Raw genomic sequence first — 27,437 nt, 5'->3', positions numbered from 1 at the left:
GCAAGTCCGTACATGACAGTAGCTGCCAGCAGCTCCCAGGCCCGTTTCACTGCCGGTCGCATGTTAAACGAAGCTCGTTTCTCACACATTTACATTCAGGTCTTTAGCCTCCTCTCTCATGCAGAGGGATGTTCACATATTTAATCCCTCCTAGCCGCCACCCTCCTCAGACGAAACCCATTTCTCATGAAGAAATGAGAGCATCTCTTTGATTCTGGACATCCGGCTCTGCTTGCAGCAGCGACAGCAGCTTTCCCTCCGCAGCCTTTTCCATCCAGCAAGCTTTCAACGGCCAAACCTTTGTTCTCCAGCGCGCCTCGCACTGTAACTAATGGGACAGCCAGGGCTGGAATTTCGAGGGGGAACTCTAAAACTGGGCCATTTGGAAAACATCCCAGTTTTTATCCACGGCTTAGCCACGGAAGAAAGCGAAAACAGCCCAGCCAGCAACCGAAAATGTTGACACTAAAAGACTTGATACCATTGTGGTAGTTCATGGCCTCACAGAGCCGCAGCGTAGCTTAGCAGATGAAGACTTCCCCCTGGAGCCACAAGAAGGGACGCTTTAACACTCAGATTCTTCCTCTTTTGTCCCGCTTTATCTTCACTCTCAAGTTGGTCCCCGCTCTCTTAAAACCCAAGATGATATATTAGTTTCATTTTTATATTTTACCCCCCTTACCCGCTTTTAAGTTTTATTGACACCATCCCCCCCCAGCTATTGCCAGTTGTCAGCCAGTGGCTAAACGGCCTCCCTCAATCGCCTTTTCAGCTCAGGCTTAGTCTCATTGGCAGTAAGCTGATTAGGAACGAGCCGCTAAGCCCGGCAGAGACTGATAGCCTAACAGAGAGAGTTGCGGCGGAGTGGATGAGTGAAGGAGGGTGAGACAGACGAGAGAGAGGGGAGGTAGCTGGTGAAAGGATAGAAAGTGAGACAGGGAAGACAGGAGGGAGGCTGAGATTAAAAGATGGGAGATGGGACGTAAAGTTTTGTGGTTTGACGTCTCTGGAGGGTAAAATATGCTGCCTGTGTTGTACTTCTGTGAACTAGCGGCTGAATCTGTCCTAGTTTGACCCGAGTCGAGGAGGAGGACGATCGGCCAACAGAGAGTCATGAGCCGTGAAGCGTTACAGAAGCGAGCGTGGCTGAAGGGCAAGAAAGGCATAAAAATAGATAAAGCGAATGTATGTACTTTAGTTGACAAGTATGACGAATGGATGAGTCAGATGAAAGAGTGATCGTTGTGAAGAATTGTATGGGCTTGTGCGATCTTTAAAACACTGAAGATGAAAGACGCTGAAGAGAAGAAAGACCAGTGAAGATGTTCTGTCAACACAAAAACAAAGAGGAGGCAGAGCAGGAAGAAAGACGCTATTTACATTTTCCTTTCATGCCATTAAATGCACTTTCATTTACACTCGTTCCACATTAAAGTGTTAGCCTGCGTCATCTTTACAGCTTTTAAAAGAAAGTATTCACATGTCAGGGCTGCAGAGATCCTTCGAAAAGAGCTGTGATTGGTCAACTCACGTTTTCTCCAGTGAGTTTCTGACGCTGGTGATAATTGTTGATTTCTACGGCTTCTCTGCAGCGAATAAAAATACTTATACTGTGTTCATCCCTCCAGTAGAGATAACGAAGAGACTTTGAGGCTGGTGAGACTTGGTGTTAACATCTGTCCTGAGTCAGTTCACACCTGTAATAAACACATACATCACTGGCACAAACAGACATGATGTTTTTTACACAAAGAATAGAAGAATTTAATGTAGAACATTTGCTGAATTTACAACACGGTCAGAATAGTCAAGAATTTGTCATTGACGACGTTTCACAAAGTATATAAAGTTTCTCCTAACTCAACAACAAAATCGTGCAAATTTTTTTTTTTTAAGTTCCTCCTCACTTCACAACTCTTAAAATTATGTGATTTGTTAAGCAAGTCTGGAGTTTTTTCTTTTCAGATGCATCAAAAAAGACAAATACAACTTCAAACCAGCAAACAAGTTCCTGTCCATGATCCGAGTACTGGGTCATTAATACATTTGAAGCCAGATATCCAAACAAAAATATACTTGCACATGACATATAACCTCTATAATCCATTGGCCATATGTTGGATGGAGAGAATCCTTCCATTTGGATAATATAAACCTTCTGGACAACAGAAAGCAGAAGGCCATCATATTAATATTGCACCAGTTGAGGGGACATCCACTGGGCCAGAGCAAACAATGAAAGTAGTGAGGACGGGTCGACTTCGGTCCTACATATTCTAGAAAAGGTTTCAAAAATGGCAAATATTACAATATTCGATATTATCTAATATGAGTCCAAGCCCACTTGTCACCCATCACCATGTGCAGTATATGCTTAAAGAGTTAGTGTTGGTGAATTCGTAAACCAAACATTAATCCCTCAAGTAAACAGACTTTTAAATACAGGGGACTTTTGAAGGAGAAAGAGGAGACTGTGACTTTGATGTGAAGGTGAATGAAGCGAACACTGTTGGAATAAAACAGCAACAACGCTGATGGCAGCGCTGAACCATTTACAAAGAAAATGTACAAATCTGCATCACAGATCTATATTAAAACTGTGTTTTATATGACATGACATTGTTACATTAATCAGTAAAGAGTTGACTCAAGCTTTAATGAGGTAAAGGAGGCAAAAGAGACATACAGGAATCTTTTTATAGAGACATGAGAGGGGAAAGTGCAGACAGAAAAAGAAATGGTGTCGGAGGAAAAGAGAAAGATGTGACCTCGTTGTGGAGGTGAAGGAGGCAGGAAGAGACGAGCAGCGACGGAGAGATTACAACAGACAAACGGGAGAGCTGTTACCTTTTTTAAAAGAGGTTAAGAAGTGAGGCGGGTAAACAAACTGAGTGGAAGCTGAGACCTTTTCAAGAGAGAGTTCGCAGGATAAAATACAACCTGAAACACTTAAACACTCTTGAAAAACTGGTTATTGATGATGTATCTCCTATGTCTTCCTCTGTCGACTGTGGATGTCTGACCTGACCTGTGGCAGCATGTGGTTAAATCTTCTATAACCGTATGTGTAACTTGATAGAGTGATTCATTTCATGTCATGATACAGCACCACTCTGCCTGTCGATCTCATGCTCCATTTTAACCTCACTTGAAACCTAGATGGACCAATCCACCGATTTCTTGCAGAGAGAACCATGGCCTTCGACTTGGAGGTGCTGATCCTCATCTTGAGTGCTTTATCTGATTGCAAACCGAAGACCATAATGGTCTGATGAGGCCAACAGAGCCACATCGTCTGCAAAGAGTAGCAATTCTTAGGTCCCCAAAATGGAGACTCTCCTACTTCTGGATGCACCTTGTGATCCTGTAGATGCAAATAACAAAAAAATAAACATAATCTGTGACGGTGGACAACCCTGGTAGAGTCTAGCTGAGAACATAAAACAAGAAATCAGTTAAAGCACAATTAAAAATAATGAAACTAATAGAAAATGTTTGTTTTTTTTGAGTTCCTCAGAAAAGCCATTTGCTTCTTCAGTCAGCACGTTTCAGGGAGGAAATCCATCAAAGTAGAGCTCAGCAGTCCAACATCTGTACAATTTTTTTAACCAGAAAACGGACCAGAATTCAGTGCAGCCACTGTATAATGTGTTGAGTTGAGCATAAAGAGGCAACATGAGGTTTCCAGACTGGAACGTCTCATGTAGAAGTAGCTATTCAGTGCAGTAATTCAGCTATTCAGCCGTCATTGATTATATTATTTACCCTTGTCCTTTTCCTCCTGTGACATGGCTAAATATCCTCTGTGAAAAAGGCAGAATTATTCAGAAAATAACCTTGGAAACTTAATAATCAGATGTTATGCAGCAGTGGTATCCAAACGGTGGAAGATTTGTCCCTCAGAGCAAAAGGAATTTCAGCAACAATGTGCAGATATCATGGTGACGGTCATGTTATCCTCCGTCTGGATGATGGTATGGTAAATATGACAACTATGGCATCTAAAGGGAATGTGTGCTTGCACAGATCTAATTGGCCAACAGCTTGTGTTACATTTTGTTCCAACAAACCATGAAAATCCATGGACAATCCTGCATATTTCCTGAAAACTGGTAGAGCTGCTGTTGGTCTGAACACGTCCCTAATTCCTTTCTCATGGACATGTCAGCAGGATGCACATGTGCAGACAGCTGGTCGAGCCATCAAACCAACGGGTTTATGTTGCAATGTATGCAATGCAATATATCACAAATTTAAAGGACAGAAAGACAAAGTTTTCTCTTAGTTTTCCTGACTTTTAAAGAATAGAGGAGCTGAGCACAAAGTCTGTCAGAGGAAACTACATAGCAGTATAATTTTCATTAATTCACTACTGACACAAAAACTGATGATACAGCTGCAGCACTGTAACGGTAATTATGTAAAACTTTAATATTTTTACATGATGGAGAGCGATGAGGAGGACAAGTAGGAGTTAAAGTCACAGTGAAAAAGCCTCTTTTCAGAGCAGCAGATTAGAACAAATCCAGGAGGAGGAGGAGGAGATGTGATTCAGCAGAAGAGGAGGATGTTCAGTACACCAGGTTCCTTTTTGAAGAGATGAGATTCTCGCCTACAGTGAAGCTCTGATTTCTGGACTGAAATGGTTCGCCGATAAAAAGCCTCTTTTTATCAAAGCGCTGTAATTGAGCCTCTTACAGTCGAATGTGTTTTACTTGTTAAATTAGATTAAATGTGCGTCGGATGCGTATCAACCTGTTTTGAGTTTTTACTTGTTGACCAGTAGTAGGAAGATGGAGCATGTTTTTTTTATGTATGGCTGTCACATCCTGCCAACAAACACAGAAGAAGAAGAAGAAGAAGACTGCTAGCAAATAAACACGGATGTAAAAAACGTAGGATTTGAAATATTTAAAAGAAATTGGCTTTGCAAATGTTCTCAGAGGAAGGAAATTAATTCAACACTTTTTGTGAGATCTCAATGATGCACATAATTCATGTCGGTGACTCATCACTGAGAGTAAAGTTTTAATTGTTTACGAGAAAACTTCACAGGACGCCTTTCAGCCATTTGGCTTGTGGATGAATCTCCAGTGTTCAGATCCTGCAACACTCTCTGTGATTTCTCTGACACACATTTTTAAGGAATACTTAAATTCACAGTACTGTCTCTCAGTCACAGCAATGAAAACAAAAGATGTAGTTTGATGTGAAGTAGCGTTGGATGATGGGAGTTGTCGTCCTCGTTAAACAACCGGCATTGCAGATAATGCAGTGGCGTGGAAGAAGCAGAAAATGGAAATACTCAAGTAAAGTACTTATCACAGTATTTGAGCTAATATATTTACATTATCATTACTGAACGAGTATCAAGAACAAGAAAACAGACAAACAAGCAGAGATAAAGACCCAGAAAAGTTGTTTATAGAGAAGTCCGAGTGAGAAACTGAGCCCAGCTTCACGTCTCTGTGTGCTGTGAGATCCTGAGGTGGTGGGCAGCTCATGTGTGGGGGTTGTGTCGTCCTTTCTGGGAGCGCTACATATGGCCCTTTTGTTTTCCTCGGGGAGTGATTTATACACAACCACTGTGTCGCACAGCGAGGCCCTGCATCCACTGGGCGTCAGGAGCCACTCCCCGCTGCTGTAAACTGTCGCCATGGAGACGGGGGTCTGCCAAAAAGTCTGCCGCCGGCAGCGCCGTTTGACGGCCGTTTGACCTCCGACCTCCACAAGTGACTCCAGGACTCTCCCAGTGAGCTCAGATTAATCGCCCCTGTCACACAGAACGCTCCAGAGTGTAAACTGTGGCGCCCCGAGAGCTCGAGTCTCAGTGTTGGTTCAGAGGTTTGAATCCCGCCGGGACCACACAGGAGAACATTCATGCTGCTGTCATCATCTACAGTGTACGTTTCAGGTTTTATGTTGAAGGAAAACAACTTGGTTTTCTCGTTTTTTTTGTGATCAGTTGCGTTGACATTGTACGGGAAAGCTGCTGCCTTCATGAAGGTTCATACATTTATTGATTTATTCATCCATCCATCCGTCCAGTCGTCCTTTCTTCCTTCTAAGTTAAACTTTTTCTATATTTATTAACAAAATCATGCAAAAGAAATGCAACCAAAATATCTCATAAAATGGTGAAAATTATAAAAACTATGAGCCTTCATTGATTTAAAAAACAGAAGATTCTTGCAAAACAAATTGCAAAAGTGGTTTTGAGTTAAAACATTCAGTGTTTCTTCTCCTCAAATGTGAATATTTGGTCATCGTGACCTCTGGGACCAATATGGCCAATATTATCTGCAACAACTAAACAGCAAAAACTTAAGATATTAATCAAGAAGGTGATTGGCAGATGAATCATTAATTTACATAATCATTAGCTGCAGCACTGAGACTTAATGCGATGCCTGGCAGTGTGATTCATGTGTTTCAGACACTTATAAAAGGACATCTTGGCTTTTGGTTTTCTTTAAAAAGGTGTCGTATCACAAAATAAAACCAGTAACAACTCATCACAACTTATACCATCAAGACAAATAGAATTAATGAGATCAAACAGGAGTCATCGACTTCAATTAACGCAACAAAACCAAACTAATTTGTTTCTTTACTTCAAGGAGAATCTATAAAAGTCAAATGAAACTGCAGTTGGAGTTTTTCTCACAGTCGCTGTGTCGTACAAAGATTTAACTAAACTGAGATCAAGGCAGAGAGTCGACCTGAATGAGAGTGAATAGAAGAAGGCCATCTGCCTGTCTAGAAAATCATTAACACATCCAGCATGTTAACAAAAGAGCTCAACAACACAACAGTTTGAAGAATCAGGAGCTCCACAGAGGACAAAGACGAAGCAAACACACATGTGATCATGTAGAGAGCAGCAGACAGTCACCTGGGTCCAAACCACTGAAAGCAAGTGAAATACTGAGAAAATTAACATCTGATGGAGTGAAAGAGGAGCTGAGCAAAGTCTGAAGTGTGAGCCTGAATACTAACGTGATGTGATTTCCTGCTGAGGGGTGGGAAGCTCGTTCCACAGGGACGGATTTTAAACGCTCACTTCCTCTCTGATAAAGAATTTCTGCATGCTAATTAAGGAAAGTTTCCCTGACCGAAATGTCAATAAATCCCCAAACTACGCAGCATACAGCAGTCTGCTCTGCGGACGACTCCTGCCATTTCTCACATAAAATTAAAAGGCTAAAAGGCGATGGCAGATAATTAAATAACGAGAACAATGTATGAATATGCAGCTCCCATCAGCCTGGTGGAGCTTTAAAGTGAGTTTCAGCTCATTGTTCAACTATCCGGCCCATAACTTTGCTGTTTTAATGCACTCTGCGCTCTCATAGGGCCTTTTTAGAGCAAAAGCTTTAAAAGCCCTTTTATACTCTACCTGCTCAGAGACTCGCTGATGAACAAAGTGGAGCGTTTAGCAACGACAGAGACAAGTATTTCCCTCGGGAGCTGGTGGAGACCAAACATGGAGCTAAAAGAGAGAGAAGATTGGCACAAACACGACTCCAAATGACCGACCATGCTGGGAAACAACACATTTCAATCATTATGAATGTTGATTGCTAAAGTTAATGACTAAAGACTAACGTCGCCATTGGAGTTTAGATTGGTTTCCTATAAAGCGCTTTGAAATCCTGCAACCGGGTACAAGATCTCACTGGTAAATGAAAGCTTGATTTTACGATCCAACCCTTCGTGCTTTGCTGTCTCCATTTTGGACCAATGTTTTTTTTTTTTTGGGTCCATCTGTTCGTCCCTTTCTTGTGATGATATCCTTGAGAACGCTTTGAGGGAATTTGAGGGATTGTGGTGGTCAAAGTTCACAAATTTTTGGCCATTACTCAACAATTCACACGATGATTCCAACAAAATTGTACCCAGATGTCTGACGGGATAAATGTATTAAGTTAAGATGTTTTTATATCCAAAAGGTCGAGGGGTCAACTTCACTTGACTTTTGCAAGGAGACAATACAACCCCGAGGCAGAAGTTCTAGTTTCCTTTGAATTTTAATCTCATTTCTCTATTTTTGTGTCCATTAATCATCAAAAACTATGGACCTTTTTTATGGGGGAAAAGTAAAAGCAATATTTATTTTGTTTATTCCTTTCCTTTTTATTTCCTGAATGTTTGTTCTCACTCGTTGACAGATGTTACGACACCCCTCTGACTCCAGACTCTACAGCAGCTTTCATGCTGTATAAAATGTGCAACAACAACAATAATGTTTGTTTGATGGATTTTGCTGCTTTATCCTGTGAAGGAGGCGTTTGAAGTTTTAAGTCTATTATGGTAAACATTGTAGTGTAGCATGTAGAGATAAAGTGTGTTTTGTCCTTTTTAAAAGAAAAACTTTCTTCTAATTATGACTTATGAAGTTGTTGCAGCAATTTTACCGAGTTGGAGACATCAAAGCCTGCAATTAGTTCTACTACCAGGTGCTTGTTTTTATTTTGAAAAGCTTTTTTCCATCTCTTTAAATTTATTTTTCTTTTCTTTGAGACCTCGGTTCACTTCACGGCCCATTTAAGGAAACTCGTGCTGTAAAATTCATCCACACCTTTGTCGCATTTCGCTGTTTTGCAGCTGGAGCTTAATGACAGTCGAGGTAACAGCGTTGAGTTGAGGTTAAAGGGCGATTTCACTGCACCAGCTGCACCGTCGCAGAGTCAGAGAGGTGAAAAAATCTACATGTGCAATAACTGAGAAGAAAAATGTGGATGTTTGTAATTTAAGCATCACAAGTAATTTAAGACCTGAAGTGTGTCGAGGATCGAATTTTTTCTTTTTGTGTTTATTTTAGAAAATCGAGTGTGACTTCGTCGCCACGAGGTCTGACTTTGTAGTGACACGCCTGTGTGTGTGTGTGTGTGTGTGTGTGTGTGTGTGTGTGTGTGTGTGTGTGTGTGTGTGTGTGTGTGTGTGTGTGTGTGTGTGTGTGTGTGTGTGTGTGGAAAGATCATACTCATGTTAACCCTTTGATGTCTCTCAGACTTCATGACTCTGATCTGTGTGTGTGTAGGTGTGTGTTAATGGCATGTGATCCTCCCCGTTCGTCTGATTAGTGGTGTGTGACACTGTGATCCTCCCCTCTGGTCACGCCACCAGCTAATGACATCACACTCTCTCACACACACACACACACACACACACACACACACACACACAGGACAGAAACACACACTGCGATCCTTTATAAAACACTTTATGATTTGCTCTTTCGGTCCCAAACATACGTTTTCCCCTCCATCGGAAAGCCCGACTACATGTCTGATTTGTCACACTCCCATTAGTGTTTGTGTGTGTGTGTATGTATATGTATGTGTGTGTGTGTGTGTGTGTGTGGAGCCCGCAGCCTTTAAGAGCCCCCTCCCGTCCAAATGAATGTCTAATCTCTGTTCACAGGACCAGTCACGGTCCCCAAAATATCTGCGAAGGACGAGCGGAGCGCCGCAGTGTGCAGCCGAGCGCTAAATGACCCAGAAATCCCATCCATCTGGAGAAATGTCACAGCTCTCATCAAACAGCCACGCATGGGTTACTGGCTTATTAAATATGGCCTCCTAAGTGTGTGTGTGTGTGTGTGTGTGTGTCAAATTATCTCATAAGCACAGAGAACGTGATGGAAATCCCCCCGAAGTGACGTCGTTGGGGTGTGGCCCATTTTCCTTAAGTCCAGCCTCTTTGAGATAATTGATGAGACGCATGTGAACACATGTATTTATGACTACGGGTGTTTTCTGACTTAAAATATTGATTGATGCTTATTTTAGTCACAGATATTGATAACGTAGGATTGGAAACAAAGGTGTCAGCTGCTGGAGAAGTCGTCTTTTCACCCTACAGTTCAACGGCTCCTTTTCTTTACAAGTTGAATTATAAAACAGGTTTTATCATAGAACTCGCAAAACTGATCTAGATGTCTCTTACAAATAATCCTAAAGTCTGAACCAAAGACTAATGAGTCAAAGACGGGCTGGTTTCATCAGCTTTGTCTTTTTATTTTGTGAACAGAATATCAAAAACTGAAAAATTGTCGAAAGCCAACTTCAAATATCTCTTTAAATTTAGAATCTTGGTTGACATTTGATAAATTACACATCTTTTTAAATTAACGCAAGGATTGTTTTTGCAGAAAAACAACTGTATTTTCAGCTACAATAGTGTTTCAGCTTGACTTTCAAAACCCGTCCCGTCAGCTAACTGACATTATAGATATATATAGACATATAGACATATATTCGATTCTCAAACCCGTCACTTCACCCTCTCATGACCCACTTCTGCTTCGTTTGCGTGTCCTTGCGGTGAGTCTTAAAACAATGACCCGCTTTTCCAGATCCCTGCAGTACTATCGAAGAATCGTGGCTCTGCTAATTCAGTTACAGACACGTTTAATTTCCTATGACCTTACCCCCTTTATTCAGTCATTGAAAAGCTTTTATTATGAATCAGCATCACAGGAAACGTTGTGTTTCAGCAGCAGTAACTAAACATGAGTCCTGAAACAGTAAAACACAGCAGATGAACACACTGACTTTTAAAAACCTCTTTCTCTCAGGTTTCCTGCTCAGACATGAGTTGAGTATCGATTTGAGGGGGAGATGATGCTTGTTGCGGGTCGGTCACAGTCGCTAGTCGTCACCATCGCCGGCTCGGCTGAACTTGCTGCAGTAAAACTGGTGATGGAAAAGCAAACGGTTTGACAATGTCATCAAGCTTCTAGCACAACCTATTCAGCAGAGAGACGTACAGGTTTCTGTCCATTGTTGTCTGAACCAACACGTCCACACTTTAAGGTTCAAGGTGATTCGTTCAGCAGTTAAAGGTTATTCCAACAATTTAATACAAAGTCCTCACACGTGTAGCAGCAGAGTGTGTTTGTGCACACGTGGCCGTCTATATAATCCTGTCTTCTGTGAATCTGCAGTACCAGGTACTGTGTGTGTGTGTCTGTGTGTGTGTGTGTGTCTGTGTGTGTGTTGAATGGGGTCAGCGCTGCGTGGACCGTCCAGCGGAGAAGAAAACACAATCAGTTCTTTTGGCTGAATCTGCGTCTCCTCCTGCCAAGCTGCACACCGGCCCACAATGCACTGCAGCCTGCTGAATGGACACAACTCTCACAAATGAGAGTGTGTGTGTGTGTGTGTGAGTCTCTATTGTGTGTTTGTATACAAGGTTGTGTGTACTTTGTGTCTGTGTGTGTGTACTTTAGTGTCTGGGAAAGTATGAGTGGGCACCATGGTTGCGTGTGTGTGGGGTTTTCTGTGATTATGCCTGATTTAATTGTGCTGAAGGAGGCTGTGTGTGTCCTGTGTTTGTGTGTGTGTGTGTCCCCTGTGGATGTGTGTGTGTTTGTGTCCTGTGTGTATGTGTGTGCGTGCCTCCGAGGACCCAGCCAGTCCCCAGCTGGAAAATCGAGTTGGAAGCTCAGATTATTATCATCATTTATTTACATCCGAGCTCATCGCAGAACTAATTTCATTCAGCTCCCAGTTTGCAGATTATTCCTCCTCTCCGTCTCGGCCTCCCTTCTCGTTACGTTATTGATTGGATTATCGTATGAATAATGAAATTATAACCTGACGTCGGTTTGTGGGTTTATTCCGTGCAGCAGCTCAAACGCAGACGCAGTGATTGGAAACAGAAGTCAATCTAAGAAAACAAACGGATGCAATCACCAGCGAGAGGCTCGTAGAAACGTCTCACCTCGATGCTAACGAGCTAAACAACCACAAAATGTCAACAAGACGCAACAAACACGGCCGATGTAAATTAGAAGAGACGCAACACGCCGCACGGTTATAAGATCTATAACATGACAAGGGGGGTTGTATTAAAATGAAAATGGCTCTAAGGCAGAAAATGAAATCATAGGAGTGAACGTGATAATGAGAGAGTCGACAGCAGCTCCTGGTTTCATCAGAGAATCTCTCAGTAATCCAGTTTTTAGTGTTTTCTGTCTTCCTGAATAATTCCCATTATAATGTGTCCAAAGATGCTGATTAATGGGGACAAAATCACGTTGCTGACGATGTTTTCAAATGTAGAATCCAGATCATGTGTGAGCGCCACGAGGACAAAATAAGACGAGTGGAAAAAGTCAGAAGTGGACGGTCAGAATTTTAAGAAGTGAAGAGGCCCTTTCTGAATTATTCATAAACGTCTTCCATCCAAAACTCCGGGCTGCTGATTTGCATTCACTTTGACCAGATCTCCTCCTGCAGATGAGCAGTTACACCACAGTAAATAAAATCCTGAGGAGCTGCAGACTGTGGGGAGAGTCGACAGTCGAGGGTAAACTTAAAGTACAGCTCTGCTTTCAGCTCAATGCAAACGTCAGCATGTCGACATCACGTCCTTAGTTGCTTACTGTCTGTAAGGAAAGTTGATTTTTTTTGTATCTCATTTCCGACTTCGGGATTGAAGGTCGGGTTGGACCAAAATGGCGGACCGTCCGAGCTAACATCGCTAAGATAAACATCTTATTTTACTCTTAAAGCTCATTTTTCTTTGTAACGACCATTCGAAGCTCGTTGTGACCTCTGACCCCTCCTCTGACGATGTCGCTCCGTCTGCAGCTGAACGGCCGTTTCACAATGTTTTGTCAAAACAGTAAAATATGTTCAGCCCTGGTGCCTTTAGCTGAAGTGAACGTCTTTAAATGTCGCGTTTTGCCCAATCGGATACAAAAGTACTCGATTACATTGATATAAAAACAAGTAAATTGTATAAGTTAGGGCTGCTGATCAATGAACTGATTCTTTACAGCTCAGTAAATATTCAACGTTGAGTCACGTGGGTGAGTTTATCTGACCGGTTGGATTAGTGGTACTGATTATTGATCTGCATGTGATTGGAGTCACAATTTTTCAGATCTGATTCTCAGATTTCCTCTAAAACCACTCCCTCATTTCCTGCTCCTATCCTTCCTCTCTTCCTTCCCTTTGCTCCTTGTATCCTCCCTCCTTACCTCCTGCTTTGAGATGAATTACTTGTATTGATTATTAAGCCTCGTGTGATTGGAGTCACATGCAGGTCAACGATCTGTTGATGGGACTTTGGACGTAATCCGACTATCAAATTTCCTCTCAGTCTACTCCCTCGTTTCCTGCTCCTATCCTTCCTCTCTTCCTTCCCTTATCTCCTTGTATCCTCCCTCCTTGCCTCCTGCTTGGAGATGAATTAGTTGCATTGATTTCTGATCCACATGTGATTGCAGTCACATGCAGGTCAACGATCTTCTGATGGGACTATAGATTAAATCTACTCCCTCGTTTCCTGCTCCTACCCTTCCTCTCTTCCTTCCCTTATCTCCTTGCATCCTCCCTCCTCACCTCCTTCTCTGCTGCCTTGTACCCTCAAACTCTCCCTCCCTCTGTTCTCGCTGCCACTAGTCCATCTTATTATTCTCCGGCTCACTTCCTCCTCTTCCTCACCCTTTTCTCACCTTCTGCCTGTTTGCTTGCCTTCATCCCTCCCTCCCTCCCCCAGTGTCCGGGTCAGGGCCCAGGGGAGCGACTATAGTCTAGCACATGTACGGGGGCCCTGAATAGTTCTCTCGACGGGGAGCGGTTCGCCGGCCTGGTTGGGATTTTCTAATGAGCTTTGAGAAAGGAGGGGGGGTGTGAAGAAGCCACATTCACTGTTACCCGTCCTCCTCCCCCCATCTTCCCCTGGTTAAGGCAGATTAATTAAAAGCTCACTCCCGCTCTCTCTCTCTTATCAGCGAGAGTCGAGCACTTACTGTAAGCCTCCAGGGAGGGCTCAGTGCCGGGCCGGGTGGGCAGGGAAAGGGGGCGGGGAGCCTCCGGGAACGATGCTAATTCCAGCCAGTGGGACGGTGGGACGGCTGCTTAGGAATTACTGCTGGTGGTAACGTTCATCGCTGATTATCTCCTGCCACTGTCTAGGAAGAGATGGTGCTCACAGACAGACCGTCTGCCTGTCACTCACAGTTCGGGCTCATTTCACATTCACACCTTTTTTTTTTTCTTTCTTGCCGGGTAATCTGAGCCCGAAGCCAGCAGAGACTCAAAGACCGGCCGCAATAATCGAAATGAAATCCTCAACCGATATTGTGCCGACGAGTAAATCCTGTAATAAAGAGTGTAATGAATATATATATATATAAATATTGTAATACTGGTTACAGGCAGACCTTTAATAATATCCAGCTGTGCTCTCAGACAGCAAGAGTCAGCAATAATTGTTGTAAGCAAAGACTATTAATAATACAGCGATTATTAAGGATTGTTATATTTTTCACTTCTTCGCCCCCCGAGGCAGCTGTGAAGCTCACATTTCTCATGGGAGTGTGTGAAAACTATCGGGGGTGACAAGAAAAGAGGAAGCACAAATGAGGCCTGGATATTTTTTAGCCATATGAGACACCAGCATCTCAATCTATGAGATTAATGGCCTTTAATTGTCTCCTGATATCCATCGTGCCCAGCAGAAGACTCATCATCAACATATGTGATCCTTTGACTTTTAATCTATTGCGACCACGAGACTGAAATGTGACTTTATCCATCCCTCATGTGTCGATATTTAGACAATATCGTGTTTTAAAGTTTTGAATATCATGTAAATACGGAGGTAACGGCGAACATTTTGAGATGGTCTCTCCTGGAAGATGTTTGTTGTGTTGCGAACTAAAAAAGTGAGTAAAAGAAAGTCAATAAAAAACACTTGGCAAAGAAGTTCAAACCTTTTCTTACTTTGTCACCTCACAAGCAAGAAAACAACTTTCCTCCAGTCTTTTTTCTGTACTTTTTCTTTTCAGTGCTGAAGTTGACCTTGAATGTCAGGCTGTCGGCTTCAGTATGACGTTGGAAAGGTGTTGAGGGCTCCTAAAGCTGTTCAGCCTCCTGCCAACACTTTTGATGGAGTGCACTGGTGCCTTTGTGTTGTTTGGTGATTTAATCAGGAGGCTCTGATCCAGGACGATGTTAAAGAAACAATAACTGACAAAAACACCTGATCTTTCATACATTTTACATCCCAGCCAGGAGCACATACAGGCCAACAAGATATATATGTAGTATGTGCAGTACAAAGTTTATCCACCAAAAACTGCATCAATAACGTCAAAAACAGAATCTGGCCTCAGAAGACCCAGTATGATTCAGGGTCTTATTTTGAAACCCTGCTCGTACTCTCATGACATTAAGGATTCATGTAATCACATTCATTATTACAGGATTTTACTGTTGACACAATGGAGACGCTGGATTTCATTTAGATTATGAGTTGTCTGTGTTTCAGTGTCGTGCGTTGTAAGTCTCGTACCGAGTCGCTGGCTTCAGGCACCAAACCTCACAAACAAGCAAATGGAAATGAAGGACGAGAGACTGTAAATGAAACCGACTCGGTGTCCTCGCTGCTGAGGTGAACAATGAAATATAATCCCAACAGTCCACAGAGAGGAGAGAGGTTTTATTGTCTCCTAATGTCTGGAAAAATAATGTCTGGAAATGAATATCACCGCTCTCTGGCTTTGGGAGGTTCATAAAATCTGTACATTTAATTCACTCGTGGACTCGCTGGCATTTCCGACTGAACTTCAGGTTGAGTTATGATTCTTCATTTTCTACAGAAACGTGACTGTAAGGTCGTGAAACCGAGCCGTTACTGAAAACAGGGAGGGATTTCCTGTGTTTGAATGTGTTTCTGTGTTTGGAGCTGTGGTAGTTGAAGCAGAATGAGGTAAATTGAAGTAAATGTACTCAAGTATTCTACTTAAGTACAATTTTGAGTGACTTGCATGTGAGTATTTGCATTTTAGAGGCAAATATTGAACTTGCACTCACTGCATTTATTTGAGAGTTACTTTTTTACGTTTTTATCGTTAATCGGAGCCAAAAAAACCTCATTTATTTTATCAACAATCAGAATAAAAACTAGAATTACATCACGGTTGTACGCCTTCATGCATACATGACATGTTGATGTTTCTGATCTGCGGCGTTGAATTATGGCCTTTGGAAATAAACCTTTGACCACCGAAATCTAATCAGTTCATCCTCGAGTCCAAGTGGACATTTCTTGTAAATGTGAAGAAATTCCCTCAAAAAAACTGTGCTAATGAAATCTAAAGTTTCCGTTGTGCTGACGTTGTGTTGTCGTTGTTTGTGTTGCAGGTTGCAGCCGTTCATCACCGGTCAGCCCAGCAAGAAGCTCGCCGTGGAGCAGGTGAGCTGCCGTTCGTCTTCATCACATCTGCTCTTCGTCTTCCGTCACTCGCTCGCTCACTTTAGGCTCCTGCTCGCCCCCTCCTGCACTTAACAGACGTGCACACTCAAAACGTGCACGATCACTCAGTCACCCAGTCAATCACTCGGACAGATAAGTTCCTGCTGCACTTTTTCCTCCGAAACACTCACTCAGTTATTCACTCACTGCTACAGAGGCTTATCTGCCTCACTCTACACAACAGCAGCCTGACCGTCATCACTGTTACCAGAAACTCTTGTCGAAGAGCTAAAAATGGCCCCTTTTACTGATAATTCATACCCAGAGTAAGTTCCCGTACTGTTTAGTCCCTGTGAACATATTTTGCCATATCTTAGAGACATTACAGGGGAAACATACCACATCTTCAGTGTGTGAGCAGTGGTTTAAATTTAGATTTTTACATCAATGTTGGGACAGTACATGCCAATCTTTAAGGGCACAAAGTGGACCATTCGTACATTTTCATCAGCAATGTAGTTATTGACTTGTTGTGTAACAGTGCGTTCACCACCAGCGAAACAAATGTTCGCCTTGTGTTACTCGCATGAGTTTGACCTGCAGGATTTGTGTTTATTTCCGTTACTCTCGCATTATCTACTCGTCCCAAACAGCCTGATTGCTTTATTGTATATTAGTTGTAAGATAGCGAGCAACGTTAAGGAGATTGTGTGTGTTTGTGTGTTTGAATTCAGGTCAACCTCTGACTGAACTCAGCACTCAGCAGAGACTCTGGTTCTCTCTCTTCTGTTTCCTCTCTGTGACGTTACGATCATGAAGTACATTCCCGCGGATCAGTGCTGCAGTCAGGTTGATAAACAGGGAGTGAAGATAAATCCACTTTTTAATCCCAAATTAAAAAGTAATCTCTGAGCTCTCCTCCCGTCGGTAAACGGCTCCGGATCAGATCAGAATCTGATGTGACTCTGGGTGTTTATTCCTCCAGAAGGTTCTGGATCTGCACCCGACTCTCTGCCCCTACAATTTACTGCCAGTAGGAAATATTCAATGTTTTGTTGACGATAAGAAAAGTACAGATTATCACCAGTTACCTTTTTAAAAAGATATGAAAACACTAATGAAGCTGTGACTGCAGCCGGACGCTCTGTTACTTCCTGCCGGTCTCTCCATTAAAAGCCGATCACTGATTGCTCTCATCTCCTGCAGAGCAGAGGGGATAAATAAATCTCTCCTCCGGCCGTGTGAGAGGTGAACCTTCACTTCGTCTTTGTTTGTCCTCTATTATCACTCCTCTCTCTCTCTCTCCCTCCGGTGTTTTCACTGCTCCTAAAACTCTGACAGGGTCTTAAAATAAATACGGCCTTAAACTTGAACGTAAAACCGTCTTAAACAGCACTTTTAGGAGACTCGTTTTTTTTTTTTTTTTACCACCCTGCAGTGATGGGCTTCTGTTGGCCCGGTGCCGGCTTTTAGATGGATCCACAAAGAACAAGGTTACTGGTACAATATGTGTCCTATCTGCTGCAGAAACCCAGGATGTCTTTGAACAGTTAATTTCAGGATGTCCTCATTCTGCACATTTATAACTTCACAGCGTCCATCAGACATCTTCAGGGAGAAATAGGACAGATTGTCCAACTTTGTTTCTTAATTTGATTTTAAATTGGTCCCAAATTCAATCACAGGTAGCTTTACATCCTCTTCAAAGTCTGAAACTGCTGGACTTAATATACACTCTGTACTCATATCTCATTTTACACATTGCTAACTGTCCTTTCTTCTCCTCCTGCTTCACTCCACTGCTCATCTGCCTCGTTTCTCATGATTTACTTCTCTCTCCTGACATCTTCCTCCTCATCAAGAAGCGAAGTGGCAGGAGTTATTTTCAGAGTCCAGTGGTTGGGGAAAGTTTAAAGTCCATTGTGAGTGACAGTTTGCTTTAATGGACATAAAAACTGCTGGTTGAAATCATCAGGACGGGAAGATGAACAACTGTGTTAGAGAATATACGGCTGCTGGAAAAAGTTACAAGCCCTGAAGGGACGAAGTCGACTACAGCTGATGCGTTTTAGTAAGAAACATCCAATCACAGAGCTTCAACTTCTGTCACTGAAGCGAGATACTTCTTCATGATAAAACATCCAGCAGTTGAAATTAACATTCAGCAACTCAGATGTATTTTGTCCCTTGTAGCAACAACGAAGCATTTTCGTGTTTGACATGTAGCACGTGCTTTGCTCTCTTGTGACGCAAAATGTTCAACATTTACATTTTAGGACATTTAGCAGACACGTTTGTCCAAAGCAACTTACAGTAATTCACACAGGCGTTCATACACTGATGGCGGTGGCTGCCGTGCAAGGTGCCGACCAGCACATCAGGAGCAGTTTGGGGTTCAGTATCTTGCCCAAGGACACTTTTGACATGCAGACCAGGGGAATCAAACCAGCGACCCTCCGATAACATGGCGCTGGCTCTACCCCTGAGCCACAGCTGCCTCACATACTCGTACGTAAACAGAGCTACGTGGAAACAAGTGTTCGAGCAGACTCGTGTTTCTAAGTTGAGGAAGTTAAGGATATCAATTGAGGGCAGCTATCAAAATAAGATTGTACATCGGGGGAAACAGTGACTCCTCTATTCCAGTTACTCCTCCATCCTCTTCTTGTTCTCCTTTTCCCTCATCACTCCCTTCATGCCTCTCTCCCTGGAGTCCTTCTCGCTCTCCTTCCCGTTAATGCTTCGCTCTGCTGCTGTCCTCTCTTTCCCGTCACTCTCCTTTTATATTTCCTCTCCTTCTCCACATTCCTTCCCATCCCTCCATCTCCCTCCTCCTCCTCCGCCTCCCTCAGTCTTTGTCTCCCTCTCCATCATGTGCTGCTGGCAGCTCTGAATGGAGGAGCTCGGGGAGCTCAGGCTCTGTCAACCAGGAAGAAAACATTGCCACGAGGGGCCAGGTCAACAAGGCTTGTTACTTAGCAACCCCCCTCACCTCCCCCTGGGAACTGGAGGCAAACGGCCGTCACCATTGGCTGAGGCCGCCCCTCGCTCGCTGCTCCGGTTATGTAATGTTGCAGCGACAGGACCGGTCTGAAAAGAGATGTTTGTGCTCTTTCTGTTCATCACTCGACAAAAAAAACCAATTCCCTTCAGCCTCGTCAGTGACCCGGCAATTAGTCAGTACATTTTTCAAACAAGCCGAGGGAGGAAACGATCGCTTTACAGACAGAGAAGGAGTTGATTTCTGCCAGTTGAAACCGGCCCAGCTGTTCTCCCTCTTCCTTCAGACTGACTCTCAGGCTGTGGAGGGAGCACACAGCGCAGTCGGAGACGTGGGGATTTTCAGAGAGGCTTAGAAATCTGAAAAAGGGTGATGAGGTCACGGGAGAGGGGCTCTGAGCTGCAGACGGTCGCTCTGCCGTTGCAGCTATAGTCTGCTTATGCAAGCAATAGTCTTGGCAATTGATGGCCGAGTCTATTTGAAGTTGGTTCTCAGAGAAGCTGTCAGGCCCGGCCAGCGGTAAACCACATGACGTGCAGTGTTTTCAGCTCGTCCTGTAGAGAAGCTGCGACCTCCTCGTTCACCCCGACGAAGCCGAACCTCACTGAGAGGCTGAATTAGCTTCTTATTAGAGTTATTTTATACACAACTGTTTGAGAAGGAAAAGCAGAGAGAGTGTGCATAGAGATGGACAGGAGAGGAAGACAAAGAAGAGAGGAGGCATGCTGAAATTAAAGAGAGAGAAACGAAGCAGGGACGGTTAAACAGACTATGTGGTCCGTTCACTGTATTTAGAGCTGGTGTGCTGAGAAAGATCTGGATACTGACTTTAAAACTATCACCAAAATAAAGCTAAACCAAACCTTCCACTAGTTTTATGCCACTCGTGGTTTCAGCAGCTGTTTGTCTACATGCGAGATGAAACCTGTACATCAAGTCATCAGTTTATCACCAGCAACAATGCTTTCATTGCAGTACTGAAGAAACTTGCACAAAATAAACTCAGAAAATGCCGAGAAAGTTAATATTTTTACACCTCTTGTCTTTACAAACCAGAAAAATTCAACCGTCTGAATTCAAGTTTCTCTCTTTTAACGAACTAAAACGAGCTTAACTGCCGTTTTAACTCATTAAACTCGACGTTAAAGAAATAAATCTCCACAAAAGCGACACTGAATCACGTGTGGTTTGGTTGAAGCAGATTCCTCCAGTGTTCGGTGTTACTGCCTCTTATTTGTTGTGACTGGAGTTTTGTTTTGCGTCGTAGAAAACTGGTTTAATGCTGATTAATTCATTGAGCCACTAATTATGCCAATCACGACGGGGGCTGCGTGTCGAGAACCCGTCGACTGCACAACAAAAAAGTGCAGCTCGTGATTTATATCTGTAAACGTCACAGGACACGATGACTGCGAGTTAACCTGCAGTTCTCTGCGATTTATCCTCGTGCCTGAGCGTTTCATCCAGACTGTGGTTTTTGCTCTCAGTTAATTTTGTCCTGCCGGTTGTTCCATGCGTGAGTAACTGCAGGCGATCACATGTCAGAATCCTCACACCAATAAACCCTCACTGAGCCGCCGTTTCCTGGTTTCGAGTGGCATTCTCACTCCTAATGAGCAGTTCCCTCGTTAAAGGATGGAGAGTCGGACTGAGTGAGAAAGAAGAGGGTGAAAAGTGAAGAGTTTGAGGATTTGCTTCTAATGTACAACATTATCTTTGTCTGCACACACAGACCTTTACCCCGACACATTTAACAGCTCTAATTAGTCTGCATCGTCGTGTTTACGCCCAGATGTTTCCTTTTTAATTATTTTTTAAGGTCCGGCTCTTGTGATGAGGAGTATTTTACAAGGATCCAATGAGAGAAAAGAGAAGAACAGCAGCCGGCTTCTGATATTTGCAATTTTTTTTACACCGTGTAATCGTTGGCTGTATATCAACATCTGAGGAGGAAGTGGGAAGAAATCGAGGAGAGCCGGAGCCGAAAATGAGAAACGATGTTTAATGGAACAAAAGGAAGGAGAAGAGGAGGAAGTGAGGGAAGGATGTGGGCAGAATAAAAGAGAGGAAACATGAAATGAAAGAAAAAGGTAGGAAGAAAGGAAGGCAGGAGGAGGAAATGAAAGGCAAATTGGAGGCAGAGATGGCAGGAGGAGGAAGCCCCCAGCTGGGACTCCAACAGGCTGTTGCCGAGGAGAACAGAAATATCTCTCCGTCACACTGTGGACCCTCCACCTGCTTCTCCTCCAGCTTTATAATTAGCCCTGGCTGAAGGGAAAGTGAGAACACGCAGGTTTCCTTTTAGTCGCTGTGGAAAAACTGCAGATGACGGGTTTCCTCTGCAAAAATGTACATTAGTCTCACTCCAAAGCAGCACTGAGAGTCTGGTTTTAGATATTTTATTAGTTTCCCCGTCCATACGCAGGCAGAGAAGAGAGGAACTAAATTAATCCACCGCAGCGTTGCACACCTGTCCTCCCAGGTGGGATAGTTTGTTTGGTATCTATACGGTTCATCGCTAAGCAAAATAAATAACGTTCAGACTGAAGTCGAGAAGTCGTTCTTCACGACGAGATGAGTTTTCCGAGGGGAAATTTTCTTTGTTCTGCAGCAGCTCAGATTTAGAAACACATCGCTCAAATCAATCGTCATAAAGTGCAATACGTGGAGCCACAGTGATGTCTGGCATCTTCTACCAGGGCCAAGACACATCAGGCTGAACGTTGGGCCTAGATGTCGGCAGTCGGTGAGCGTCTGCGGGCCTCATTTTTGTGGTGTGTCCTGCTCGGTTGGTACCAGTCGGCCCTTGTTGCTTTTCGGCCTTTTGATCAAGTAGAATCAGTGGCGGAGATCATCGCTGAGAGAAATCACTCGCCTCCACGCCGCCTTTGTTTGTTCACACTGAACCAAGACACCCCGAAAGAGGCGTGGCAGTACACATCATAACACTGAGATCTGTGTGTTAATATGAAAGTGTTGTGATCAGTAAACAGCGGACCCTGTCTGGCTCTCACTTGCAAGGAGGGATTGCCATAGACAGTAACTACTGTACAACAACACAATAGTGGAAGGCGACAAAGACATCATACGTTCTTTGCTCATAATCGCCTCCATTCAACTGCAGGAGCCGCCTGGCTCTGCTGCCGGGGACAGACGCTGCTTTTCGGGCAGTCCGTGTATAAATTCAGTATTTTTTTCCTCATATAAGATGCTGACGACACGACCTGCGACCACACTACTGTTGTTTGGTCCTGTAACGTTGCCTTGTGGGTCGAAATGTGGGACATTTCTCTTTTGTTTGCTGAGTGAAGGATCTGTTTAGTTGTCAGACTGGACGCCATCAGACCGACACACTACTGACCGACGCTGGCAGCTTATCTATACCCACAGACGGCGAGTCGACGTCTCTGCCTCTGTAACTTTCACATATATCGTCGCAAGATTCCCGTCTTGAAAGGGCAGTGTGCATGGGGCTTCTGATTGGCTGTAAAGAAACACAAAAGGAAACAAAGCAGAAGTAGCAAATGATCTTTTTTGTATTTCAACCTAGCGATGATCATGATTTTATATCGTCTGCTGCAGCTTTAACTTCCCACTGGTTGAACGGAACAAAGAGTGAAGCCGACCCAACACAAACTTGCCGTGTTTTTGCACTGTGGTCGTTTTCTGTGATCAGATGTACTAAAACATGAAATGGAACATTTAACGCTCGCGTGAATCTGCAGCTCTGACGTTTGTTGTTTTTTATTCCACCGCTGGAAAACCGTCCTCTCTCTGTCCTCGCCAACCTTTTTATTACACCGGTTTATTTTCTCTTCCTGCTGTTTTCTGATCAGGAGCGGCTCCATCTTTGTCTCCCAGAATGCAACTGGAAAAAGCCTCTCCCGGTTCCAGACCCACGGGGGGGGGAGTCGTCACATTCTTGAACGTTTGACATCTCCACGAGGACGATGTTGTCGGGGTGAAATTTAAAGGGCGCTCTAATTACATTTCTGCCCCCCTGCTCACCTCACCCCTTCATTTTTTAATTTCACAGGCTTTTTATGAACTTTCGAAGGGTATTTTCGCCCCGAGGCTCCGGTTCAGTTCTGACCCTGGTGTGACTCCGCTGGTGACTGTGCAGATTTTTTTAAACGTAGAATCCTTAATGAGAGAATAACGAGCGAAGTGTAAGATGGTAAAGGTTGCGGTCACGCTCCGACGCGGTGTTAGTCACATGTGAGATGGAAATATCTGTGCGTGTCCTCCACCTGCCCTACAGCACCGTCACCGCCATGTTTATTATTATTTTTTTTACCATTTTAAAGGAAGTGGGACATATGAGATCAGATCTAGTTTAGATTTCCCTGGAGCGCTCGTGTGTCACGCAGAGGAAAATATTAAAAACACACTCCACTGCTCACCACCAACAATATTTCCTGTTTGCTCAGAACTCCAACCCCCTGCCGCTGCCTGTGGGAGCCGCCGCCGCCGCCGCCGCCGAAGCAGTGGTGGTGGAGAGCGGGCCGGTCGTCTACGATGAGGTGGCTGGTGATGAGGAAGAAGAGGACGAGGAGGAGGCTTGTGTCAGCGCCATGGATCTGTTCGGCAGCAACGGTCAGTTCAAGCAGTTTGTTTAACGTGAAGTATGATGAAGCTGCACGACAGTCGAGACAAATTAAAACTCGTCTCCTCAACTTTTGAATTTCGTTGACACCGACAGCGCCGCAGTGTCAGGCTGCTTCGTCGCTCCTCAGTCTGGACTCTGAGTGTCTGGACTGTGAAGCAGTTCGAGTCACTGTTTTAATGAATGTGCCTCTGTGGGTCACGGCTCAGACTCCTGGTATGTTTTAATGAGCCCTCGCTAAGATTAAATTTCTTCACTTTTCGTCTCTGGCTGTTAAACTTTAAGGTCTCCGACTCTGCCACAATAAAAAGTCCTGAGCTGCTTAATTGATTCCTGTAGGGAAACTCTTTGTTTGTACTCCTGCCCCCCCCCTCACGGTGAGGTCAAAGGTCAGGGTCGGCTTCAGAGCGGCACCTCAGGAGCTGCTGGAGACTCGAGTCGGTCACTGAGAAGTGACGGTTTTCACATTTTACTGGTCTGACCTGTTGTTGCCGCTCATGAAGTCACACCACACTGAGCTCTGTGGATAAACATGCTCACTCAGTCACACAGGAGCAGGCCGTTAAAATCACTGTTTTCTGGTGAGCTCACTTCTGTGGAGCGTTTCTCAAAAGTCACGTTTCCACCACAGGAATTAACCTGAGGCACGAGGAACCTTTGGAGGAACTCGACACTGTGTTTCTGCTTCACGGACACATTTTTTTTTACGCCCCAGAAGTCCCACGCTCAGAGCTAGAAACTTGCAGCGCCACCATTTTTAAAATCTGCAGCCTCAGACCACTTTGTTTCTGTTCATTGTGCTGTAACATGTCAACATGGAGCGACAGAAGAAAGCTGACAGCATCTGCAGCAGCAATATTAATCCAAAAACATCCATTCATCTGTTTAATTTAACTCCTGATTCTCTCCTCAGTGAATAAACGGTATCTAATCCGTCCGTCTGTGTGTCTCTCCCTCCAGAATATGGCTGCGACGCAGATTACGATGAGGGATTCTAGCAGCGGTCTTCTCTGGGTTATTATCTCCAACTAGTTTGGACAATATGAACCCTTCAGCGCATCAAATGTTTACTAGCAGGGACTCAAACCGACTGCAGCTACAGGTGGAGGAGCTGTGATGCCAGGAGGAACGAGGGATCCCCATCAGGAATAAACGGGAATAAAAATCACACTCCTGCTTCCATCTGGTGTCCCAGCTGGACTAAACTGGGAGGACGCTGACAGAGATGGAGATGTGGAAATAAGGGATACAGGTATATTAATCAGTGTGGTGCAGATAATACTGCAGACAGGTGGGAAATGTTCCAGTAGGTGTTGGGTTTGTTGTTTTGCAGGCTGGAGGACATTTAGGATATAGAGATATAGAGCGCCCAGTCGATTTTCAAAATAAGACACCCTGTGCAGACTTTCACTCATACATCAGATCATTGTAGAGGACATCTATGATCTTAATCCTTCACGCTCCTCTCCCTCACGGGACCTCGTTTCTGGAAAAATCTTTACGGTAGTGAACGGAGAGAGACAAATATATTTTTGATGTGATGTTTGTCAATTAAAAAGATCATTTTTGAACTCGAGAAAGTCTCAGTTTGTGATCAAACTACTGAAATATCAGACTCTGAAAATACGTCATTATAAAGACAACACAGCCGACGGTCTCGTCTCTGAACGGTCCCCGAAACTCATCACTGAAACCTTTCACATGACTGCAGTCGTCAGGTGCCGGCCATGTTGGTGTTTGTGACGTTTATTGAGCAAGACGAGCAACTTTCAACAAAACTAAATGATATTTTACAATCTTTACGACAAACTAGACTTTCTAGACCTGCAGGATTATCTTCAAAATTGACAAACGTGTCATTCATGGCACCATTGAAACAGTATCAAAAATATATTCTCTTCCCGTTGACTCCTGTACAACTTTTTTCTGAAATACTGTAAGGTCCCATGAGGTCGACCAGAAGCTGTGGGACTTTCGCTGTCAACAAATCGAGCAGCTCCACTTCTGAAACGCTCCCGTTGGGGAGGACGGAACAAAAACGTGACGCAGCCCAGAAGTCGTACTAACACATCACTTTTTCACTAAACTCAGCGCGGTCTTAAACTTGATGTCTTCTGTCCTGCAAACTATGAAACCAGTGTTGACTGTGAAGCACTCAACAGGGGACAGGTGCTGCGTCCCCTCTGGACCGGAACACTTCCACCCCGGCTCGGTCGAGGTTCTGAAGGTTGTGATGAAGCCGATCAAAACGCTAAAAGTATTATCCTTGAACTTGCACTTTGCATCTTAACACTCGAGTACTTAACAGTATGAGACTTCCTGATCACTGACTCTGTTAGAAACTGTGCTGCGTCTCTAACAACAAGCTTCAGGTAGCGTGAGATCAATCATCGGTTTCAGTATTTGCGAAGTACAGGAAGTATTTTTCCTTCGTTTCTGGTTGAGAGGAGGTTAATCTATAAACAGCCTCAGTGTTCTGATCAATATTTATGAATGCCTTAGGTGATTAGCGGAGCGACACATGCTGTCTGCTCTGCTTAAGCCCAAAGTATAACAAAGAGGTTGCCTTCAAACAATGTGTGCCAATGTTTGCTGAGATGTTATTAAATCTAAAAAATGTGGAGATTTTAATTCCAGATAGAGTTCATATGAGGAAAAATGAGAGTTTGATTGATGGTTTGATTAGTTTTACGTTATATTTTAATTTGGTTTGGGCTTTTTCTTAATTGTTTTTGGCAGAATTGGTTCTGTATGATTAATTTATGAGACCGTATCATTTGATTTATGTTAAATATTCTTCAAAGCCAGGATGTAAATACATTCTCTGCAATATTGTATTTTCCAGATGACGAGGGAGCCCGATCAGAGAAAAGATCTGTTTTGTATTTAAGCTTTTATGATTTTTGTGTCGGGAGGTGAAACAGATTGTGGCCTTTTCACTGTGTCACACAAACGATAGTATTTAACGAGGCGTCTGCTCGACGGCTCGCCGCTGCTGCTACAGGTCCTGATGTTACATCTGCATTCTGTTGTGTGCATTTGCTGCTACAGTAAAGATTTCACTACACGGGGACAAAAGCTTGTTGTTGTTTTTTTGCCTCTGCACAATCACTTCATTATGTTAACGTACAGGCTCGGGGAGTAACGGGATTATGTAACTATTCTAGTCTGTAACCTGCACGTCTGCACACGTGACGACATCACTCAAGCGTAAATCGCAAGTTTCATCACGACACGATATTTGCTGATATCACAAAGTCTGCCACGCTACAGTGGCCTGCGATCGATATGAGACGATATCATATGTCTGCTTAACACACAATATCAATACAACACACAAAAAGCAACTAAAATATGATTTGACAATTTTATTACTGAACTCTTCAGTGGAAATATTTTATCAATGGTTACAGACATTTAAATGGAAAACAATCTATTGTTTTTAATCAAAAGAGAAACAAATAGACTCTTGTCGACCTTCAATCACGAACATAAACCACGAACATCTATAACTGCTGCTGACTGAGTGAATAAAATCCTCTTCGTCTTTTTCTTGGCTGCTTGACATCTTCTTCCAGGCGCTAGCTAGCACTGTTTACAAAGGAGATGGAC

General features: G+C 43.6%; 1 protein-coding gene across 2 annotated transcripts in view; it reads left to right on the top strand.

Moving 5' to 3' along the window:
* Positions 1 to 26,903, top strand: part of brf1a (BRF1 general transcription factor IIIB subunit a) — a 96,293-nt gene extending 69,390 nt beyond the window's left edge. For both annotated transcript variants that reach the window (XM_084381578.1, XM_084381577.1), the window contains 3 exons: positions 16,167 to 16,218; positions 23,650 to 23,815; positions 24,786 to 26,903. In XM_084381578.1, coding sequence (XP_084237704.1) covers positions 16,167 to 16,218; positions 23,650 to 23,815; positions 24,786 to 24,823 — 256 coding nt within the window. In that variant the 3' untranslated portion in view covers positions 24,824 to 26,903. The remainder of the gene's footprint in view (positions 1 to 16,166; positions 16,219 to 23,649; positions 23,816 to 24,785) is intronic.
* Positions 26,904 to 27,437: the final 534 nt, after the last annotated feature.

The sequence above is a fragment of the Pagrus pagrus genome (assembly GCF_965226575.1).
Source record: "Pagrus pagrus genome assembly, chromosome: 18".
Taxonomy (NCBI): Eukaryota; Metazoa; Chordata; class Actinopteri; order Spariformes; family Sparidae; genus Pagrus; species Pagrus pagrus.
The sequence above is the reverse complement of the archived record's forward strand: the minus strand, read 5'-3'. Positions and strand labels throughout refer to the sequence as shown.